The 19,597-nt window shown below is 34.9% G+C and overlaps 1 protein-coding gene across 1 annotated transcript in view; it reads left to right on the plus strand.

The window, feature by feature from the left end:
• Positions 1-19,597, plus strand: part of LOC108782907 (furin-like protease 1, isoforms 1/1-X/2) — a 230,403-nt gene that overhangs the window by 198,988 nt on the left and 11,818 nt on the right. The window contains exons 6-11 of the mRNA XM_018551304.1: positions 3,197-3,614; positions 3,925-4,042; positions 4,977-5,058; positions 5,656-5,866; positions 7,869-8,606; positions 13,304-13,672. Coding sequence (XP_018406806.1) covers positions 3,197-3,614; positions 3,925-4,042; positions 4,977-5,058; positions 5,656-5,866; positions 7,869-8,606; positions 13,304-13,672 — 1,936 coding nt within the window. The remainder of the gene's footprint in view (positions 1-3,196; positions 3,615-3,924; positions 4,043-4,976; positions 5,059-5,655; positions 5,867-7,868; positions 8,607-13,303; positions 13,673-19,597) is intronic.

Genomic DNA, 19,597 nt, shown 5'->3' on the forward strand with positions numbered 1-19,597 from the left:
ATTGACTATTTGAAGTCATAAAATGCCGAAAGCACTATAATATGTGTTATTAATGTTTTCTGAATTGTTACACATTACAATCAATGTCCGTAATCAATCATTGATTTTCTTCGATATCGCTATCATCGACGAAATTGTTGGCGGAACGATGACAGATGTAATTCGATTAGTGGGAACGGCGAAGAACTCCTTCAGTTAGACCTGGTTTAATAGACTCGCTTGAGAGGTCAGCCCTCAGAAAGTTTCTAATTGGGTGCTTTTAAGCGACCGGCTTGAGCCACGCTAACACGTATTACCATTTTAAACTTATTGCCAGCGACGTAACTATATATAAATCATATGCAAATGTCAGTAAGGTCGATACAAAGTTCGTTGAAATATATGATAACTATCGAATAAAACGTATACAAGAAATAATATACACAAGTATATTTCTACTGAAATTTATAATAAAAAATAGTTGTAATAATCCAGGCAATATATGTGTATAAATTACCATGTATAAATTTCTATTTATATATTATAAAATATATTATGATAAAAATTATGAAAAATAAAAAAGACAACCTCGTTGAACAAGTAAAGAATTATCATATAATTCTATCTCATTTAAAAATGATAATTAAGCAATAACATTAAGGAAATTTCTGAAATTGGTATAAAATGCATTACCTGCAAATTAAAAATAATATTAAAATTATTACTTAAAAAAAATTACAATTTTTCTTTATTCAAAATTACACGAAAATATTTTTGTGTAGATGTGACTTACATCCGGTGAATGTTCGTAAATAGGATCAATGAATAGTAAAATGAATAATGCTTAAATCACTTCCGGGCAGTAAATTAAATAAATGGTCATTATACTGTTAAGATTGCTTTCATCTCGTGATATCTTTTAAGGTATTTTGCACAATAGAATTCAAAATCGACATCTATATTTTCTTGAATCGATTTTTATTAATCACACAATAAAATATTTTATAATTAAAAATGAAATAGAAAGAACTTAGAAACCGATTTTTTTACATTTTTAAATTTTAATTTCATTAATTTAAATGTGTATAAATTTTTATATAATATTGGATTGTCTAATAATTGTATATTTATAAGATATTTAATTTTTTAATTATGATTTACTTTTAGAGACATTATATGATATTTTAACATTAGACATAGCAAAAATTATAAGATATAATATGATTAGAAATTCGTCCAATATGATATTCATCAATGTTTAAGTAACCAAAACGGATATAATACTAAATCAAGTCATTTCGTTGTTCCAAAAACTATTTAGTTTTGCACATCGTTGTATATCTAGCTGAACGGCAGTTCTCTTTATATTATATTACATATATACTATCTTATACCCATTCGACAAAGGTAAGTGCGTATGGACGCTCAAAGTTCTCCTTGGGTGGGGACCTGTTATCAAATTCGATAATCTCACTCTTTAGTCGACAGAAGTGTAACTATGAAATTCGTACATGTCTAATGGAATTGTATGAGATATGTGTATATGAGTTATTATTAACTCCATACCCATCTTGGTTTTTCATGTTTGAAATTTTATTTGATTATATTGAATCGGATAGAATGATTTCTTTTTAGCAAAAAGATCGAACAGAAAATGACATATTTTAATAACATTAATTTATTTTGTTTTAATTTTTTATTATAACTTGCATTTAAAAGTTTAAAAAATATTAATTTGGTATAAATGAAATTACATAATAATAATTTCAATATTTAATTATAAGTCGACATTTCAATATAATCAATTAACAATCGTTATACAGATCGAATTTAGCTGTCTGATACAGTCAGGCGGATACCTTATCACTTTACGATCAAATAGCTTTACTGATCAAAGGCTCAAACACTATATTGCTAAATTAGTTAACGTTGAACTTCAAAGAGAGTTCAGAGTTCGTGGTCACGCCTAGTGTACCTTAGTACGGCTAGTCTTATCACGAGCTAGCTGGACAGACTTGATAAAGAGTGTGTAAAATTCTATAAATTAGGCAATATATCTTGCGGTATACATAATATTCAACATAAATATACTCACGGTATATTCACAAAGATTCATGATTTAACGTAATGATAACATCTGCATGTATAACACGATAATGAATCGATATTTAAACTGCAGAATTTATTGCAATTATATTCGCAATAGTGATTAACTTGAAATTAATTTCTTGAAAAATTCTTAGAATCTATTCCAAGTAACCGCAGGCACGCGTTGTGTGAATCAATCATCCCTTTGCATGTTATCATACTAAAAGATTAGAGACTCAATTACCAAAAGTCTCCCTTTCGTCTTTTAATGGGGCTGTATACAAAATGTAGGAACGTTTCTCGTTATGAGAGCTTAAGACACACAATTCAGCCTCGACCTTACGAGGGAACCATTAACGCTAAACACTCATCGACTTCCCAACAATGGTTTCACTACGAATCATCTACTATTGTGTGTCTACGGGCGCACAGAAAGCAGCTTTAACATGCAAAGTGTCTCAAAACTTCTAAAGCGCCTTAAGCGTTTTGAACATCTTAAAGCCAAGTACCAGTAAAAAGTCAACCGCGTCTAGAGTATTATCCAAAGTAGTATATCCAGATTTACTCCAAGTAGAACAAAAGCGTTGAGAAACTTGAAGAAACGTTTTTCCGTAACGTTGAGAAACGGTTACAAATGTGTCCGTGTAGGAAACATTAAAAAGAACGATTATATTTAAAATCTCTATATAAAAGCCACTTTAAAACGTTTCTTTACCTCATGTAAAATATTTTTCATATATAATTAATCCAGTTTTATTGCTAAAATAAATTTTATTAATTCATATTATACATTCTTAAATACATGACAAAATAATAATAAAAATAATAAAAAAAAGTATATTCGGAGAAAAGATTCGATTTTACGGCTATTTTTCCAAATGTTCATCTATGATCGTACGAGAATTAAAGTAACTTTAAACGGTTTTAAAACCAAGATAACCATTCCTAAACATTTTATAAATTTGCTGTTCTATGTTTTTAAGACTCTAAGTTTAAAGCACCATACTTGTTAAATCTCACCGCTTTGTTTTCAAAATATCTTTAGCTATATACACAGTTCAATATACATATACACAGCATCTTCTTTCATTAAGTAAATTATAAAAGAACTTTAATCAAACATCATCAGGGTCGCAACGGTAAGGGTTCGATCTTCGTGTGGGCGTCCGGAAACGGTGGCCGAGACCATGATAACTGCAATTGTGACGGATATACCAATAGTATCTGGACGCTGTCGATCAGTAGTGCAACAGAGAACGGCCTTGTGCCTTGGTACAGCGAGGCGTGCTCATCCACTCTCGCCACTACATACAGCTCTGGTTCTACCGGCGAGAAACAGGTCATCACTACTGATTTACATCATCACTGTACCAACAGCCACACCGGCACCTCCGCATCGGCGCCGTTAGCAGCAGGCATTTGCGCCCTCGCTCTGGAAGCAAACAGAGATCTTACCTGGAGGGATATGCAACACATCGTAGTCAGAACAGCTAAACCTGCGAACTTGCAAGCACCCGATTGGGTAGTCAATGGCGTCGGTAGAAATGGTGACTAATCATCAATTCATTCTTGATAGAGAGAAAAAACATTTCTTAAAGATTAAACGCGCATGATTTTCGAGAGGAATAAATTATTGGTTATGTATTCAAATTGAATCATAAAAGTTTTAACTTTTTACAGAATAAATATGACATTATTATAATTTATTAATATTATTTCTATCACATAATATTTTAATCAATCTGTCAGATTCATTTAATGAATAAATATAGAATTCTGATCTAGAAAATGAAATTTATTAATAAAAAAAATGGATAAAAATTATTTCATTGTTGCGATTTGATTTCTGTTTAACAGTAAGCCACAGCTTTGGTTACGGATTGATGGACGCCACTGCCATGGTGCGCTTAGCGAGAAGATGGAGGACCGTCCCAGAGCAACACAGATGTGAAGTATCAGCGCCACATACAGGCAGGTAAGTGTTCTCAAGTTGTTATTAAATAAATAATAAGGATTTTAAAAGTTCTCTCTTCTTTCAAGGCAAAATCTTGAATAAAAGAGAATTTATTATGGATATGCGAAGGAAAAAATGCGACATTATACAAAAAAATTATCGGTTTTAAGAAAAATGCTCGAAGGTGAGAGAAATCGGAATTTGATTCGACCATATATGTAGATACTATAGATCGCTACCTGCCCCTTGGGGGAATGAACGTGTCTCTCGCAGATTACAGATTCGTTCGAGCATGTCGGCTACCGTCAAGCGGACTTTACTCGTATGAAATTGCACTGGAAATCACGTGTAATGCGCCATTTACATTGTCAAGGATTGTAACGAATGAAAACAAATTGCACGTTGCGTTGAACGAGCGTTTACATAACTTAAAATGTAATCATTTGAAGTTGCACTTCTCTAAAGTCACTAAATATAAAAGCCGTAGTCAAAATTTTATATACACAATAATTTTGAAAATTTCATGCTTTTAATAAACGAATAGTACAATATTATTAATATGATTCATATTTGTTATTTTAGAATAATATTCAATGTTTAAAAACAAATATACAATCGTGCTTTTTTTTAAAATCCTACCCTTTAGACAAAATAGTTATTGAGTTTAATATATTATTCTTATATATATAAGAACTATTTTCATTGAAAAATGTAAAATAAAATAACAATATCGAGTTATGTCTTACTACAAAGATATCAAGTTATTACTAAAGGCTCTTTCGAGAAATAACACAACTCAAGAGGTATAAAAGTATTTAACAAATAATGCATAATTGACCGAATTTCTCGAGCAATGATTTAAACAATAAAAGGGTATATCTACTTAAAAATATCTGCGACAAAATTGTATGCGCAGGCTTGACATTTGACCCAAATTTTTTTGTATACTTTTTAGGACGATACCACCAAAGAGCCAATTGGTCCTCGACTTACATGTCAAGGATTGCAGCGGCGTTAATTTCCTCGAGCATGTTCAGGTAAGTTGAGCATGTCATTCACAAGTGACATCGCTAATTAGCAGATTTCATGTCGGCTACGAGAAGCACAAACTCGGACTACATTTCGAGAATAAAATGTTTCACCAGCTGGTGTTGAAGTGGTAGAATTTTATTTACTTTTCATTTGAATAAACTAATTTATTTGTCATCGTTTTATACTGTCTATGGAAAACTAAAAACAAACTGTAATTCATGCTAAATAGTTATTTAATCCTCAGGAAATTAACTTAAAGTATATTAATGACTGCTTCTGCTGGCGAAATGTAATTACTAGATCCAGTTCAAATCTCGTGTTGAAGAAACCGAATGAATTAAATGAATTACTCTTATAAAATTATACAGTTATATAGCGCAAAATTATTTCGTAAAATTTATATTGACTTTTTTCTTTTTTTGGATTACTTAATTATTAAAAAATTATTAAATATTTAAAATTAATAATAAAAATATTATGAAAGACACTAATTTGGAAGTTTAAGTTTATTTGCACAAAGATGTGTGTAGAAAATCGTAAACGTTGACAGTAAAAAAATATACGTGATTAGTGATAATGGCATAATGATACACTTGTCGCAGGCGAAAGTATCGCTGATGGCAGCGAGACGAGGAGATCTTCAGATACAGCTAACGTCTCCTCAAGGTACGAAGAGCACTCTTCTCGCTAAAAGGCCGCACGACATCTCGAAGGCCGGCTTTAGCCAATGGCCATTCATGTCAGTCCATACGTGGGGAGAGAGGCCGCACGGTACTTGGAAATTAGAAATTCACAATGAGGGTCGATACCTTGGTAAGTGGATTACATCTTATATTCCGCGTTATCGCATAATCAATGGAGAATGTTTGATTAACAATCGTTTGACGAACGATCTAGTACAATATTAATTGGATCAATAATTGAGACTGTCTTTAATATTATACATATAGTATATGCCATGACTTTTTATCGTAACTAAATCTTATCAGTCAAATTAAATTAACTGAAATTACTTTGTGATCAGTAATTGAAATTGTCTTTAATATGCCATGATTTTTCATCGCTGTAACTAGTTATTCCTACAATTAAATTAAATTAACTGAAATTAGTTAAATTATTTATAATAATTAGATAAAATTAATCCGCTTAATTGTCAAACTATTTAGCTTTAAGTAATTTCCAATAAAAAACAAATATTAAAATTATTATTTTTTTTTTTAACATCAGAAAAATTGCATTCATCTTAACATAACTCTTTTCTAATTTCTAACAAAATCTAAAGGCCGTTTTAAATTAGTTAGACTTATACAATTATTCAGTGCAAAAAATTATGCATTTTCCAATATAAAAGTGTCAGATCTCAATCCTTTTAGAGATATACAAAGATTAATTTTATTAATTAGACTATACTTAACGAAATAACTAAAAATATTTTAATATATTCAATATTAAAGTTTCATTCAGCTCTTCCTAATTTCTTTGAATAGGATTTCTTTCAATTGTTATTTGGAATATATGAAATACAAATTTAACTGACATTTATTCAAAGACCATTACGCGAAATCTTAAACTTAAACGTCAAAGACAAAGCGCTTTGTAGATTATGCCGACATTAGCTCCTGCATTCGAAGATGCCCTTCGGTCGATTTAAATTTCAAATAGAATTCTATCTTGCTCGCCGTAACAATAGTTTCCAAGCGTCTCAGTAACGCCTTCATAAGGTCACGGTTACCAAGTTCCCTGTCAGTTGCATCTCCCAGTCGAAAATGCTCGCAAGAAATTCACGATATTAACATTTATTTCTGACTTATACTGGAAAAAATATTGTATACAAGAAATTTGTTTCAAAACGCAACAATTATCCGTGATGTTCTCGCGATTTTCATTACTTCTCGAACAATTGTAAACCATATGACAAAGGATTAACTGATTTCTACGCGTGACATCCGGGCGGAATGGCTTAGACATGTCTAGCATTGCATGCGCATCCTGCGATCCGATGCCGAGTTGGTGTTCAGCCCCGCGAGATCCTTCGAGATCCACCGCATTCTCATAGCCTCCTGTCTGAGACGCAACCAAGGGAGCTCTTACATAAGACCCATTCGCGTGCAATCGCCTAAGAAGCTGCATTATCTTCAGACGCAGATAATTGCCAGATTCGAGCTGCGAAGTCCTCTTGCAAGCTCTCCTACTCATCCTTAACGGCAAATAGCAGCGAGGTCATGGAGCAACGAAAGCAGCCGATGCAAGCGTTAAGCTACTTCGAACTGCTTCCGTGTCGGCTCATCAAGGCCGATGGCTACATAAACTTCCTTATGTGCTTATGCACCGTCGACCTATATCGCTGTAGCGCATCCACATTCATTATCGCGAATTGTGTGCCAGAGACGCGAGAGTCGCAGGAATATTCGAGACACTGTTAAATTATGTATCCAGTGTTTATACTGCCACAAGTATTCCGTGGACGTACCTGAATGCAGTCTCTGAATGTAACGCTGATGTGCCATCGAACAGAGACCTCCGAGAAGGATAATTCTCTGACGTTCTCGTTAACTTCCTCTTAAAGGAGTTTCCTTTAGTTAGTGAGAAGGCTCGCTGAGAATCACGCGTATTACAACTCTATTGAACTACCGACATTTAATAACGAATTTCTGGCCAATATTTAACCCTTCAACTCCGGCCAACTTTTGACATACTGTATTATTATGTACTGCGTTGTTTAACGCGCCAGTAAGCATTGCATTGTATTTCTGTCTTTCTTTAACCATGACGTCCGCTTTCTTTTCGCTGAATTTACGGACGCATACCGGATCAGGACGCGCTACTCTGCACGAATGGGCGTTGATTTTCTACGGTACCGCAACGCTGCCCGACCGGACCGAATACGCCCTTTACAATCCGGCCGGTATAAATATACCTAGACGACCGTTCGTTAAGCCACGCGAGACCATTCCGAAGAACCAGAATACCTTGGCAAAAGGCAAGCAGACGCAGCACAAATCTGACAAGTCCGGCAATATGAGCCCTTCCTACGTAATAAACACTCAGATTCAGTCCCAGAGGAAGGGTAAGGCCCGCGGTCAGTACAAGAACGGCAAGTCGGCTAATCGGCCGAATCCCAAGCCTACCGTTCAGACTCTTCGGGGTCTCACCGGAATCAATAAAGGGTCCAACAACATAGTCAGTGACGTGCGTTTGATCACGTCGAGACCACGTGGGAGAAGTACACCCAGCCCTATTACCAGCACCGTGACCCAGGCCGTTACGACAACAAAGGCGCAGACCACCGTGACAAGTAAACAAATTATTACACAGAAGATCATCGACGTGGTTACCGCCTCACCCCTTCAGCGGGGACTGATCTTGTTGGAACCACCGGCAAAGGCGGCCACTAACAAGGTCCCGGCGGTATTTCAACAGTATCCCAAGATTCAACAGCTTTATCCAGTTTACGGTGGAGCTCGCGGTACCGGTCAGCACGCCACAAGGGCCAAAGGACTCGACCTGCTGCAGGACGAGCAATTTGACCCAAGGAATCTACAACTGGACAAGGGTATCTAACGAATTAAAAACGGCGAATGTGCTGGTTGCTTAATGGCGACGATCGGAAGTTATTATATTTATCATAAGATAAGAAGAAAATATCATAAGATTTTTACAAAGTCAATTCATTTTAATTTTAATTTAATTAATTTGAATTTTTTAATAATATTGAATTAAATTAAATATTCAAATAAAATCTGCAGCAGCAGAAAGTATAATTTTAATTTGAATTTAATTAAAATAAATCAAACGTAGAAATAAAATCTGTTTAATTGTGTAATAAAATACGAGCACTTTCCCATTATGACTTCCATACAATTAGTTAAGAGATATTTTTGTCATTTTAAAATAGCATAAATAAAAAATATGTCTTACATGCTCGATAATTGAATTAGAAGTAAAGACTGTAAATATCAATATCTATATATACGTAATCAAATATAATCATTTGCATTATTTGCTTGATTAAAATGCTACGAAAAAATGCAATGTCGCGCGCACAGATAATCGCGGTGACTAATAACGTCAATCTATCTGCTCTATTGTGTTCCCAACGGCGGTATTTTATACCGCGGGACAACAAAGAAGGTCGTTTCGCACAGCTTCCGATCGTTTCCCATTCGCTTCCACGCATCCGCTCGCGCACCCACGTGAAGTGTGGAAAGTAGAGATGCATCGTGCGCAAAGCCCCGAAGATTAAACGGATCCGCTGGAATTTGGTTTTCGTATTTTCTCTTTTGTATTAGCTGTTTCACTGATTGCGACCACATCGTAATCACCGTTACTTTTGTTTGTATACATAGACACATTATTCCTGGCTATTAATATGCAATACTGTAGACGAGCTTATTTCGCATTATTCATGTTTCTTTTTGTTTAAGTTTAGAATATTTGACGTGATTCTTATGTATCTTCTGTTGTAAGTATGATGGAACTTTCTTTTGCATAATGCTCTCCTTTCTAAAATGAGAGTTCTCGACGTTTTCCGCGAAACTTTATTTTGTCTACGACATTTTTGCTAGAATACTTTATACAAAATATTTTATACGATATTTTGTGTAAAGTGTTATCTTTAGCAACTCTCGTTAAAGTTTTTGTTAGATGAATCTAGATAATGCTATAAATGAAATTTTATTAAGTAAATTATGTATTTGCATGATTAATATACACGAATAAAAATATATATAAATATATTTTTATTTGAAACAAATTTTTTGCTTGTATTACTGCATTTAGTTTTCACGTACTGAGAGAATCATGCTAGTTTTTTGTGTAGTTACTGTAAATTATTTAAGAAAATTGTTCGATGTATTATGTTTTTATATAAATTTATAAAATATCTATTCTTACATCGTAAAGCTATTTGTCATCGCATCCACTAAACTTCCAGGAAGCTCCTTTGTAAGTATAAGTAGTATTTCCATATTTTGGACAGTTTTATCGCTCTTTGTGTCAAGTGTCAGATTTTTCGTCATGTTGACGCTTCGCTCTCCTTCCTGTTGTTATTCGAAGCCTCTTGCGTGAACGGCAGGCTCGATAATAGGAAAACTTATCGGGGGCGCTGTGGCCTTCAATCACAAAACTTTCAATGACTTAGTTATCGATGAGTTTCATGTGTAGCTTCAACCGCATCTATATGCGCCGGCTATCTAATGTATTGCCAGCATGTATCGCCTTGTATTCTATTATTCTCACACTCGATACGAATACTATTGTCTTTTGCACGAGAAATTTGTGCTCGTGAGAAGCACATATGAGTTAAAAATTGTTTTAAATATTTCATTAGCATTGTTATATTTGTTTTATTTGTCATTAAAAAACAATTGAAAGAGATACGTAAAATATTTGAGAAATTTATATTCCTTCATATATATGTATATACATATATAATACCTTATATTTTTTCTATTTTATTTGTTTTGTAGTATATATTTTTTTTTATTATTATCATATACCTTAATTTAAATATCTTAAATAAATTAATAATATGAAAATTATTTTTATACTTTAAAATTTAAAGCATCAATGGCGCAAATTTGTAAATCTCGCAAATGGTATTCATCATTGCGTGTTGCGCTTGTTATCTCCTTTTCGAATTCTCGAATTCTAGATCACCGCGTAACCGCAAATCGCTCAAAATGCAGTGAAACGCGACGACGCGAACGGCACTGAAAACCGCTAATGCGTGCCGTGAAATGGAAAAGCCGACGAGAGCGAAACGAACCCCATCATGGTGGAGTCCAAGCGGCTCCTCTCGTCCATCATCGCTGCTAAATAATTTCCTCCATGATTGGAAATTTTTTCACTCGCTTACTCCGCAAAATGGTTCTCGCTCTCAAGGCATTATTATCGGAGATTTCTCTCCTCCAATAGTGCACGCTAACGACCTATCGAACACAATGCCCTTATATTTCCATTGTCTTACGAATAGCCTGCCACATCGTCCCAATCGACTTTTGACATTTTTTGTTTCTCTCCCATCTCATCCCCCAGCTCATTTCCCTCAACCTTCGGTTACAAGTTATTTTCTCGATACTTCTCGTAAAAGCGAGGGAGCTGTCCGAGCGTCGCGACGCTTGTCACTTTACAGCTACCTTGCGCACTCGTAACAGCGAACATTTTAACGATTATTTTATTATAGCTGGCAGTCGGTAGTTCACGGAAGCCAGCCAAAAAAGCACACACGAGAGTAGTCCCGTCACGACAAATTGGATCCGCTTTTCCACTGCTTTGATTTCTGGTATCCCATCACAACTCTCTCCGCTTGTGAAATTCAGCTTTTCCCACGGGATTGATTTCATCTGAAGCTGTATGTACATTTTAACTTTACTATTTGTACGTAAACTTTGTACGTAAGCCTTGTACGTAAACAAGATATAATTTAATATGGACGTCTAGGAAAGTAAATTTATTTCTTAAGGTTTCATCGTAAATGGAACAGGAAATAATAAATACTTCGAGAGTAATGTTAAAATTTATGTTTATTATTTATCGATAATTATTAAGCATGATGTTTTATTTTCAATCAATTCTTTAAATTTATTTCTTGATTAATATGTAAATCTTGTTAAATTGTGGCGTGGTTCAAACCAGTGGTTGAGTATCAAATAATCTTCTGAGCTCTTAATATCTGGCTGAGAAGAACATGATATTTAAAATTAGCTTCCATTTAGCTAGCTTTTTCGTCTTGTCCGCAGCGCAAGGAACTCGCAGATGTATCTTACCCGAAGTAAAAACGATAATCGTCCACGAGTTTTTACTATTCTCTCGTTGCAAAGCACTTTGCATTTAATTCCAGCGTACACATTGTGCTGAGTGAATGTGCGCGGAGAGTCGTCGCTGATTACTCGGTTATTTTTAACTCTAATTTAATCAAGCCTCGACCCTTCCTCCCCCGCGCGCGCTTCCCGTCTATCGCGGACATTGTTCCCGCGAGCCAGCTTAGGACGAAATTTTCCCCACGGCATCGCGACGCTTTATTAATTTCCTGGACGGCGCCGACGACGTCTCCGCCACTCCTTCCGCTGTCTCGCTTGCGTCTCGTCTACCTCGCAAAACCTTTCATTTTACCGCCTTCACTCTTCCCTACGAAATACAACATTTACGTTATATTTGCGGGCAAGGTCGCAGAATAAATTGCGAGAAAGTGAAAAGCACGTTATTCAACAGGCAAATGAAAAATTGAAGATACGTTCAATAATTAGGATTTTGCTTCTCTGCGAGCTTCTTTATTAATATGAATATCACAAGGTTTGTGTCTTAAAAAATATGCACTTTGCCATTATTATACATAAAACGTTATTAATATTTTTATATTATCCGGAGATAATTTTAACTCCGTTTCCATCAGAACCTCGTCCATAAAAAATAGCTCTGCGAGATCTGCAAATTTATGTTTCTTTTCTCAGGAATCCACGGTACGTATATTACGATACGTAAAATCCACTAGGGTTGATTGCAATCGTGTCTGCATGTGTGTATTTAATGTAAAAATGACAGTAGACAGTAGTTGTCATTGTGTAATTGCTATATATAGGAGATGAATACGTTATTTTCAATCCATTTACGCTTACAGAGTAAAGATAAAATTGTGGCACGCTTGCATTTTTTGAATTTTATATTAGTATCGCATATATGTATATTAGAGGTTTGTCAAAAAATTACAATTATTTAAAGAGTATTAGAGGCAGAAGAATTTTCAAATATCAAATAGAAGAATAATACGAAGAAACAAGAATGTTGCAAAAGAATGGTTTCAGCATACAAAATTTCGATAACTATTTTAATTATTTTCTTTACTTTTTTTATATATGCCACACCTTTCTTGTAACTTCTTTCTGTCTCCAATACTTTGAAAATCTATGTTGGTCACTTTTCAAAGTGTTTCGCACACTTATTTGACATGAACTCATTAGCTACACGAAGAAGACGACTTTGCTGAAGTAACTAAAAATTTAGCTATATGCAGATGTAAAAATAATTTTGTTAAAGTATCAAAATAATAATGGAGGACGCTGAAACTTGCTAAAATGTCAAAACTTTTTGACAGCATTGCTTATCATGTTTGAAATTCTCCTACATAATTATTTTAACCACTTCAACATAATTATTTTTAAATCTGTATTTAGCTAAATTTGTAGACATTTCAACAAAATCGTTTATTGTATTATTAGAATCGTGTTAACATAAATGGGGTTATTGTTTCAGACACACTGGAGGAGTGGAAGCTTGTGTTTTTCGGTACGGACACCTCAGTGGAAGTGGATGATGAGCTAGACAAGGACAAGCCGCTGCCACCAGTGGTCCATGAAGAAGTCAACAACGCACCTTCGGACGTTCGACACAACACTGTGGACACCGAGGGCGATCCATGGACAGGTAGCCGAAAGATGGATCGAGTCTCACATCCAGAAGTGCAGAGGCCAACAACGGAGAACCAGACGAGCGGTTGTGCCGCCTTCGAAGCCGGAGGCAACGGGTGCCTAGGTGGGTGCCTCATACTACTCCTTCTAGCCTACCTGACCAGCGTGCCTGGCTGGCAAGAGTTGATCGCCAGCTGGCCTGCCTTGACGAACAGTCGGAATGAATTTGGCGCGGAGGCGGATCGGCTGCTATCAGCAGCAGCAAACGTCGTCCCAACGACGACGTCGACGTTATGGGTTAGCAACGCGACGACGCAACGCGTCCCGGCGGCGATACATCGCGTACCGGAAGCGGGCAGGTGTTCATGATGACAGCAGGTCGCGTTTGATTCCGCGACGGCTCGCAGATCAATCCTATGACTCCGGGTCACCAGGATTGTCGACGCGAGTAGCCGCGCGGATCTCGTGTGCCTGACGCAGTCTTGTGATCCGTGAAATTCTAATGTACTTGTGATGCGTAAAGAGAAGGTGTTACGCGTAAAAATTGAAAAAAGGGAAGGGAACAAGGAGGAGGATTGTGCTTCCTCTCCCGGTGCTAATTGTCTCGAGAAGAGATCTGAAGAATTATCAATGCTAGAGTATCATCTGTCCTTCTCTTCCTGGGACAAAAACGAATGATGTGTTTTAGATGATGGACACATCGAGTCTGAGGACTTCGTGACTCCGTTAGAGCGTTCCTCGTGATCAGGGAAATGCGATTTTCTCGTTAACACGCCGTTAGACTTGGCCTAATTCGTTTGTATCGTGCAAGAAAGCGAGTCTCTCATAGTCGACATGAAACGTCCGGACGCTTGTAACGTAACAACACTCCACTCGTGAGGAGTGTCAATGGTGGCTTCGACTGATAGAAGTTTATCACGATGAGGATGGGACGGGAAATGGAATTAAACGGCTACGAGGCAGGAAGTGCACAGCACTGTTACCGATTGCATGATGAACTCTCGATTTCCTGTTGAAAGCGCTACTTTTTGAAGAAATTTGACATAAAAAGTGTCATATATTTAGACTATTAAAAAGATTTTTTCTTTTCTCACCAGTAATTTTTACAATACTTTTATATCAGAAACTCAGTCAATTATAAATCAAGTAAAAAGTTAATGCCAATTAAGCTGGATATTCGTGTGTAAATTTTTTCCAACTTTTTCGTATTAAAAAATATATGAATTACGTGCTAAAAGAAATTTCAACGGAACTGTATGTATTAGACAGAGCAGAAGTTTGCGGGAAGCTTCATATAATAATTTTATGATATCATTGTCGTAAATCCTGGGGGAAATTTAACATTGCAAATTTCTCGGTAGACATGAGGAAACATGATTTTTTTTATCTGTAGCTCGACCTGTTAGCTTATACTCTATCTTTCTTCCCAAAATAATGCACATTAAATTTGCATTATTTATTGCATTGTTTGCCTTACAATGGAACAAGTAGAAGGAAATGTAAATGTATTATAATCTACAACTAATAAATAAAACATAGATATAATTTATTTTTTATTCATTAATAATTGTTATTTAGGATTTAATACAATGCACGGAAATCAAGAGTTCATTACTTTTCGAGATTTTTCTGTCTCATAAAATTGCTGCAATTACAGCTGTAATTCTACAGACGCTTGTAAATATATGCAAAACATATTTATTATACTTCGCGGAGTTACGTACGATCTTAAAAGCAATGGCATTACGATCCCGTGGTATCCTCTTCCCTCACGTTGAACGAAGCAGAAATGGGTAAACAACCAATATTTTGATAAATGTATTCTAGAACTCTGCTTGACCTTTACTGAAAGCAGTCGTAAGGACATCACAAAGCACCTTAAATCCACATTCGCATTTTTATCACTATTTAATTAATAAAGATAGCTAATTGAGATTATGTTTTATTTAATTAATACAAAAAATTTGTTGTTAAGTTATCCATAGATTAAATAACATTTTGCTTATAATTTATGCTACTACTCTCAGTATTAAAGATACAACCTCAATAAGAACTTAGCTACATATCTTATTCTATATACTTTCTTTTAGTTTTATGATGATTCAAGTGCATATTATATTTGCACGCATTAAATTTTCTTTCAGAATTCAAATCAAACTTGTCTCGAAGTTTTAACTGCCGACTCGAAAAAAGATCTGATCAAATGTAATGCGATCTATTCTGCTCAATTCTGCTTAACGTTCCAGTCGAGGCCCGCCATACGTGACAGCGTCCCATATTCGCATGTGTAATTTTCCACGTGAACTTTTTGTACGAGACAAAAATATAACAGGGAGCCAACTGCCATTAGCGAGATCCGACTCGCCCGGTCTCACGCCCTGCCTCTCCTGGAAAAAATTGCCTCGCGTAACTTATAATATTGACATCTGATGGAGCTGCTTGTTGTTCACTTTAGACACTTGCCACGTCGTCGATTTTGATCGACGGATTTTGGCTCCAACGTGTTCCAGGGGAGAAGGGAGAGAACAGTTTTTCTCTCGCCTTCTAGTTCTTCTCCTATTCCTCTATCTCTCTTTCTCTTCTTTTTCCTCTTTTTCTAGCTCACTCACTCAAATGCACGAAAGCATATGATCTTTCTGTTCCTCTCTACCTCCTTTTCTGTCTTTCTAAGTCTTTCCTTCTGTCAGTCTGCATCTCTTTTGTTTTTCGACCTCTTTAACATCCTTCTGTCCAGCTTTCTTACATTCTGAACCTTCCTCCACGCTTCATAAGCACTCTGCGTCCTTCCAAGGAGGTAGGATATTCGGTGAGCTATCAGCACTGCCGAAACTAGAAGCTATAGGGAGGTTCTCCGGCTGCATATGTAAACAGTTGGGGATAGGGTACACGGGGCTGTATGTGGATTCTGGATGCATGTTGAATCTCCGGCTTTGTTTAAGGTCAACGACGATGATCATGTATCTACTTTAGAAACTTACTTTAATGAATAATTATATGGATTCTTGTTGTTAATATTATATTATATATACATGTATTATTTCATTAAACTGCAAGTGTGTTTTTGTTATTTTTAATATATAATAAATAAGGTCATCGCAAAGTTTCGCGAAAACGCTAATAACACAGGCCCACAAAAAAATTGTTATTTTTTGTGCGATGAATGCTACTATGATATTCCCATGTATTTTTTCCCGCTGAAACCGAATCCGTAACCCGTTTGACTCCTATACGTCAGGATTTTTTTTAATCTCAAAAAAACGGTAAGAGTACCGATTAGGGAACCTTCCCCCAATGACATTGACCTTGACATATGTTATCAAGGTCATTGGGGGAAGGTTCCCTAATCGGTACTCTTACCGTTTTTTTAGATTAAAAAAAAATCCTGACGTGTAGGAGTCAAACGGGTTACGGATTCGGTTTCAGCGGGAAAAAATACATGGGAATATCATAATAGCATTCATCGCACAAAAAATAACAATTTTTTTGTGGGCCTGTGTAATCAATGAAAAAGGATATTCTAGATTGTTATTATATTGAAAAATATTATAAATATACAAATATGTGCATGTTATACACTTTACATTAATAATTTAATGAAAGAAAAAAAAAAAATAGTATTTGTGTCACAAGTATTATTCGTACAACATCCATAATTCACATTCAGTCTCGAAAGTACAGTATATCAAATTTTCGACACGAAAGTTGCTCAAAACGTTGTTAACTATGATAATTAAAAACCGCGTGATCCACAGGCGTAAATAATTAACGCCCTCAACGCTTAGTCGATGGCGATAAGAATGTCGCGTCGTTAAACGATCCGATATTTTCTGAACAATTTTTAGACTTCGTTTTGCTTGGAATATCGATAAAAACTGGCGGATATGTTCTATTGCTAGATTAGAGGTGATCGTGCGTGCTTTGTAAAAATTTCGATTGCGGGGATAAACGGTAAACTCGACGAGAAAGCCGGAGCTTCACGACGAGTTGACGGGGCGATTTTTCTTTATCGGGGAACGATCGTCAACGAGTTATCGAGTCGGAAGGAAGTTTTCACCATCGAGAATCCGCCACTGCGAAAATTCGTTTCTAGGATTTACGATTTATATCAACGCGCAGAATCCAATCATGTTCCGTCGAAAGTTGTAGGCCACAAATCAGAAGTTAACTGTGCACGACAAGCCAGAAATCGAATTACAATCGATATATTGTTATTTCTGCTTGGATAATGCATCCGATTATAAATAAAACACGAACGTTTGAATGTTTGTACGAAATTGTCGGTTAAGAAACTAATATGTTGCCCACAGATTTCGTCATACCTCGATCGAAAATCATACAAAGATATATATTGTAGTTAATTCAAATTATTCAACAAATTATTATTTTATCAATTTTTATCTATATATAACTAAGATTTTTGAGATATGAATACAATATGAATTTGATTAACATTTTACAAAAATTGCGAATATGTATGGTACGCGATCGATGCTTTGTGCAAAACTTTCGTGGCGCATCAATGATCTAGAAACTGATGCATCACCGAAAAGCTGAACAATCGTACGAAAAAGAGAATATTGAATGGCTGCGGAAATTAAATTGACGTTGCAGTCGCAATACTAAATGTCGCTTTCCAAGCAGCGTCCTGCGAATGAAACGTTTGTGATTTTTCGAGATGCATTGATACTCTAATGGATGGCTATCGAACACAATCACGAGAGGAAAAAATGTATATTCGAATATATCAATTCTTGGATCTGATGACTATTCCGGTCGAGAGACGCAAAAATCGGTCAAGTGTATCTGCTTCAAATACACTCAACTTTAAAATTAGTACTCGTCATATTTTATTAATATGGTATACTGAATAAAAATAAATTAATATTATATTAATTATTATAATTAATAAAAATAAATTAATTTATTTTACTTATACACACATATAGTGAAATAATATAATTAAAAAATTCTGTAATTATTATAATATTAATTTGAAATATGATAGTTTAATTATAATAACAAAAGTATTTGTTACGTTCAAAGATTTAGTAGTATTTAAGTATATTACATTTTTAATCTTAAAAGAATGAATGCTATATATTTTGTAGTATCAGTGATTCAAAATTTATACACGACTGTACACCGCTTTCCGTATTTTTAAAGTACATTAACGTGCATCTCACACATATTAAATTATTAAAGTATTTGGTCTATTTTTGTTGTTCGACCTCAATATTTCTTTTATCGGACATCATTGTTCATAACGGAAAAGTAAAGCGAAATTCTTATATTATTAAAAGATAAGTCGCGATTTTTTAAAGCTGCGGATGAGATTAGAGAGAATATTAGATTGAATGCTTCAAAATCAGGTTATATTAGTAAGTTTTTGTTCCTTACAAAGTAAAACTGGCACTAAAGACGGATTTTGAGATTTTTCAATATAGACGGAAAGATATTTAATATATAATTTCCGTTGATATATATATTGAAAAAGAAAGTAAAATCAGTTTTTCTTTATTTTTTATTCATATAGTTAGTATAGTATCAATTTTTTTGTACAGATGAATAAGATTTTTAACAACAATCGGCATAAAAAAAGAACAAATTTTACAGCGATAGAATAAAAAATCATGTTTACCGTCGATACAATTTTTTTCAATTCCTTGTATAGTGTAAAAACTTGAAATTTGCATAGAAAGTATACCAAAAATATACATCTTTCCGTATTGTTTCCAATTGTAATCTCATGTTTTTTTTATACATGGCATTTGAATTTTAAATTACTGAACAAAATTGTATTTTATTTGATATGAAGAATTAATTTTTCTACAATCACAATATTGTTATATTTCAAAAAATATTAACTTGTTTCTTTTAAAGCAATCGATTTGTATGCCAGACTTAGATCTTTTATCAGGTCTTCAGCATCTGCGAAAACTCTCTTTAATCAAAACTCGTTTTTAGTAATATAAATCGGAAGAAAAACGCCATATCACTGAAAGGAAGAGAGCAATTCTGATATCGTTTGAAGCAGCGGAAGGCGGATTGAAGTGGAACGGAAATTCAAAGGCGCGTTGATTTACAGACGAAGATTCCCTGAATTTCATCTCTGATCAAAAGGGTAGTTCGGTCAGCATTT

Source organism: Cyphomyrmex costatus, unplaced genomic scaffold, assembly GCF_001594065.2.
Source record: "Cyphomyrmex costatus isolate MS0001 unplaced genomic scaffold, Ccosl1.0 scaffold137, whole genome shotgun sequence".
Taxonomy (NCBI): domain Eukaryota; kingdom Metazoa; phylum Arthropoda; class Insecta; order Hymenoptera; family Formicidae; genus Cyphomyrmex; species Cyphomyrmex costatus.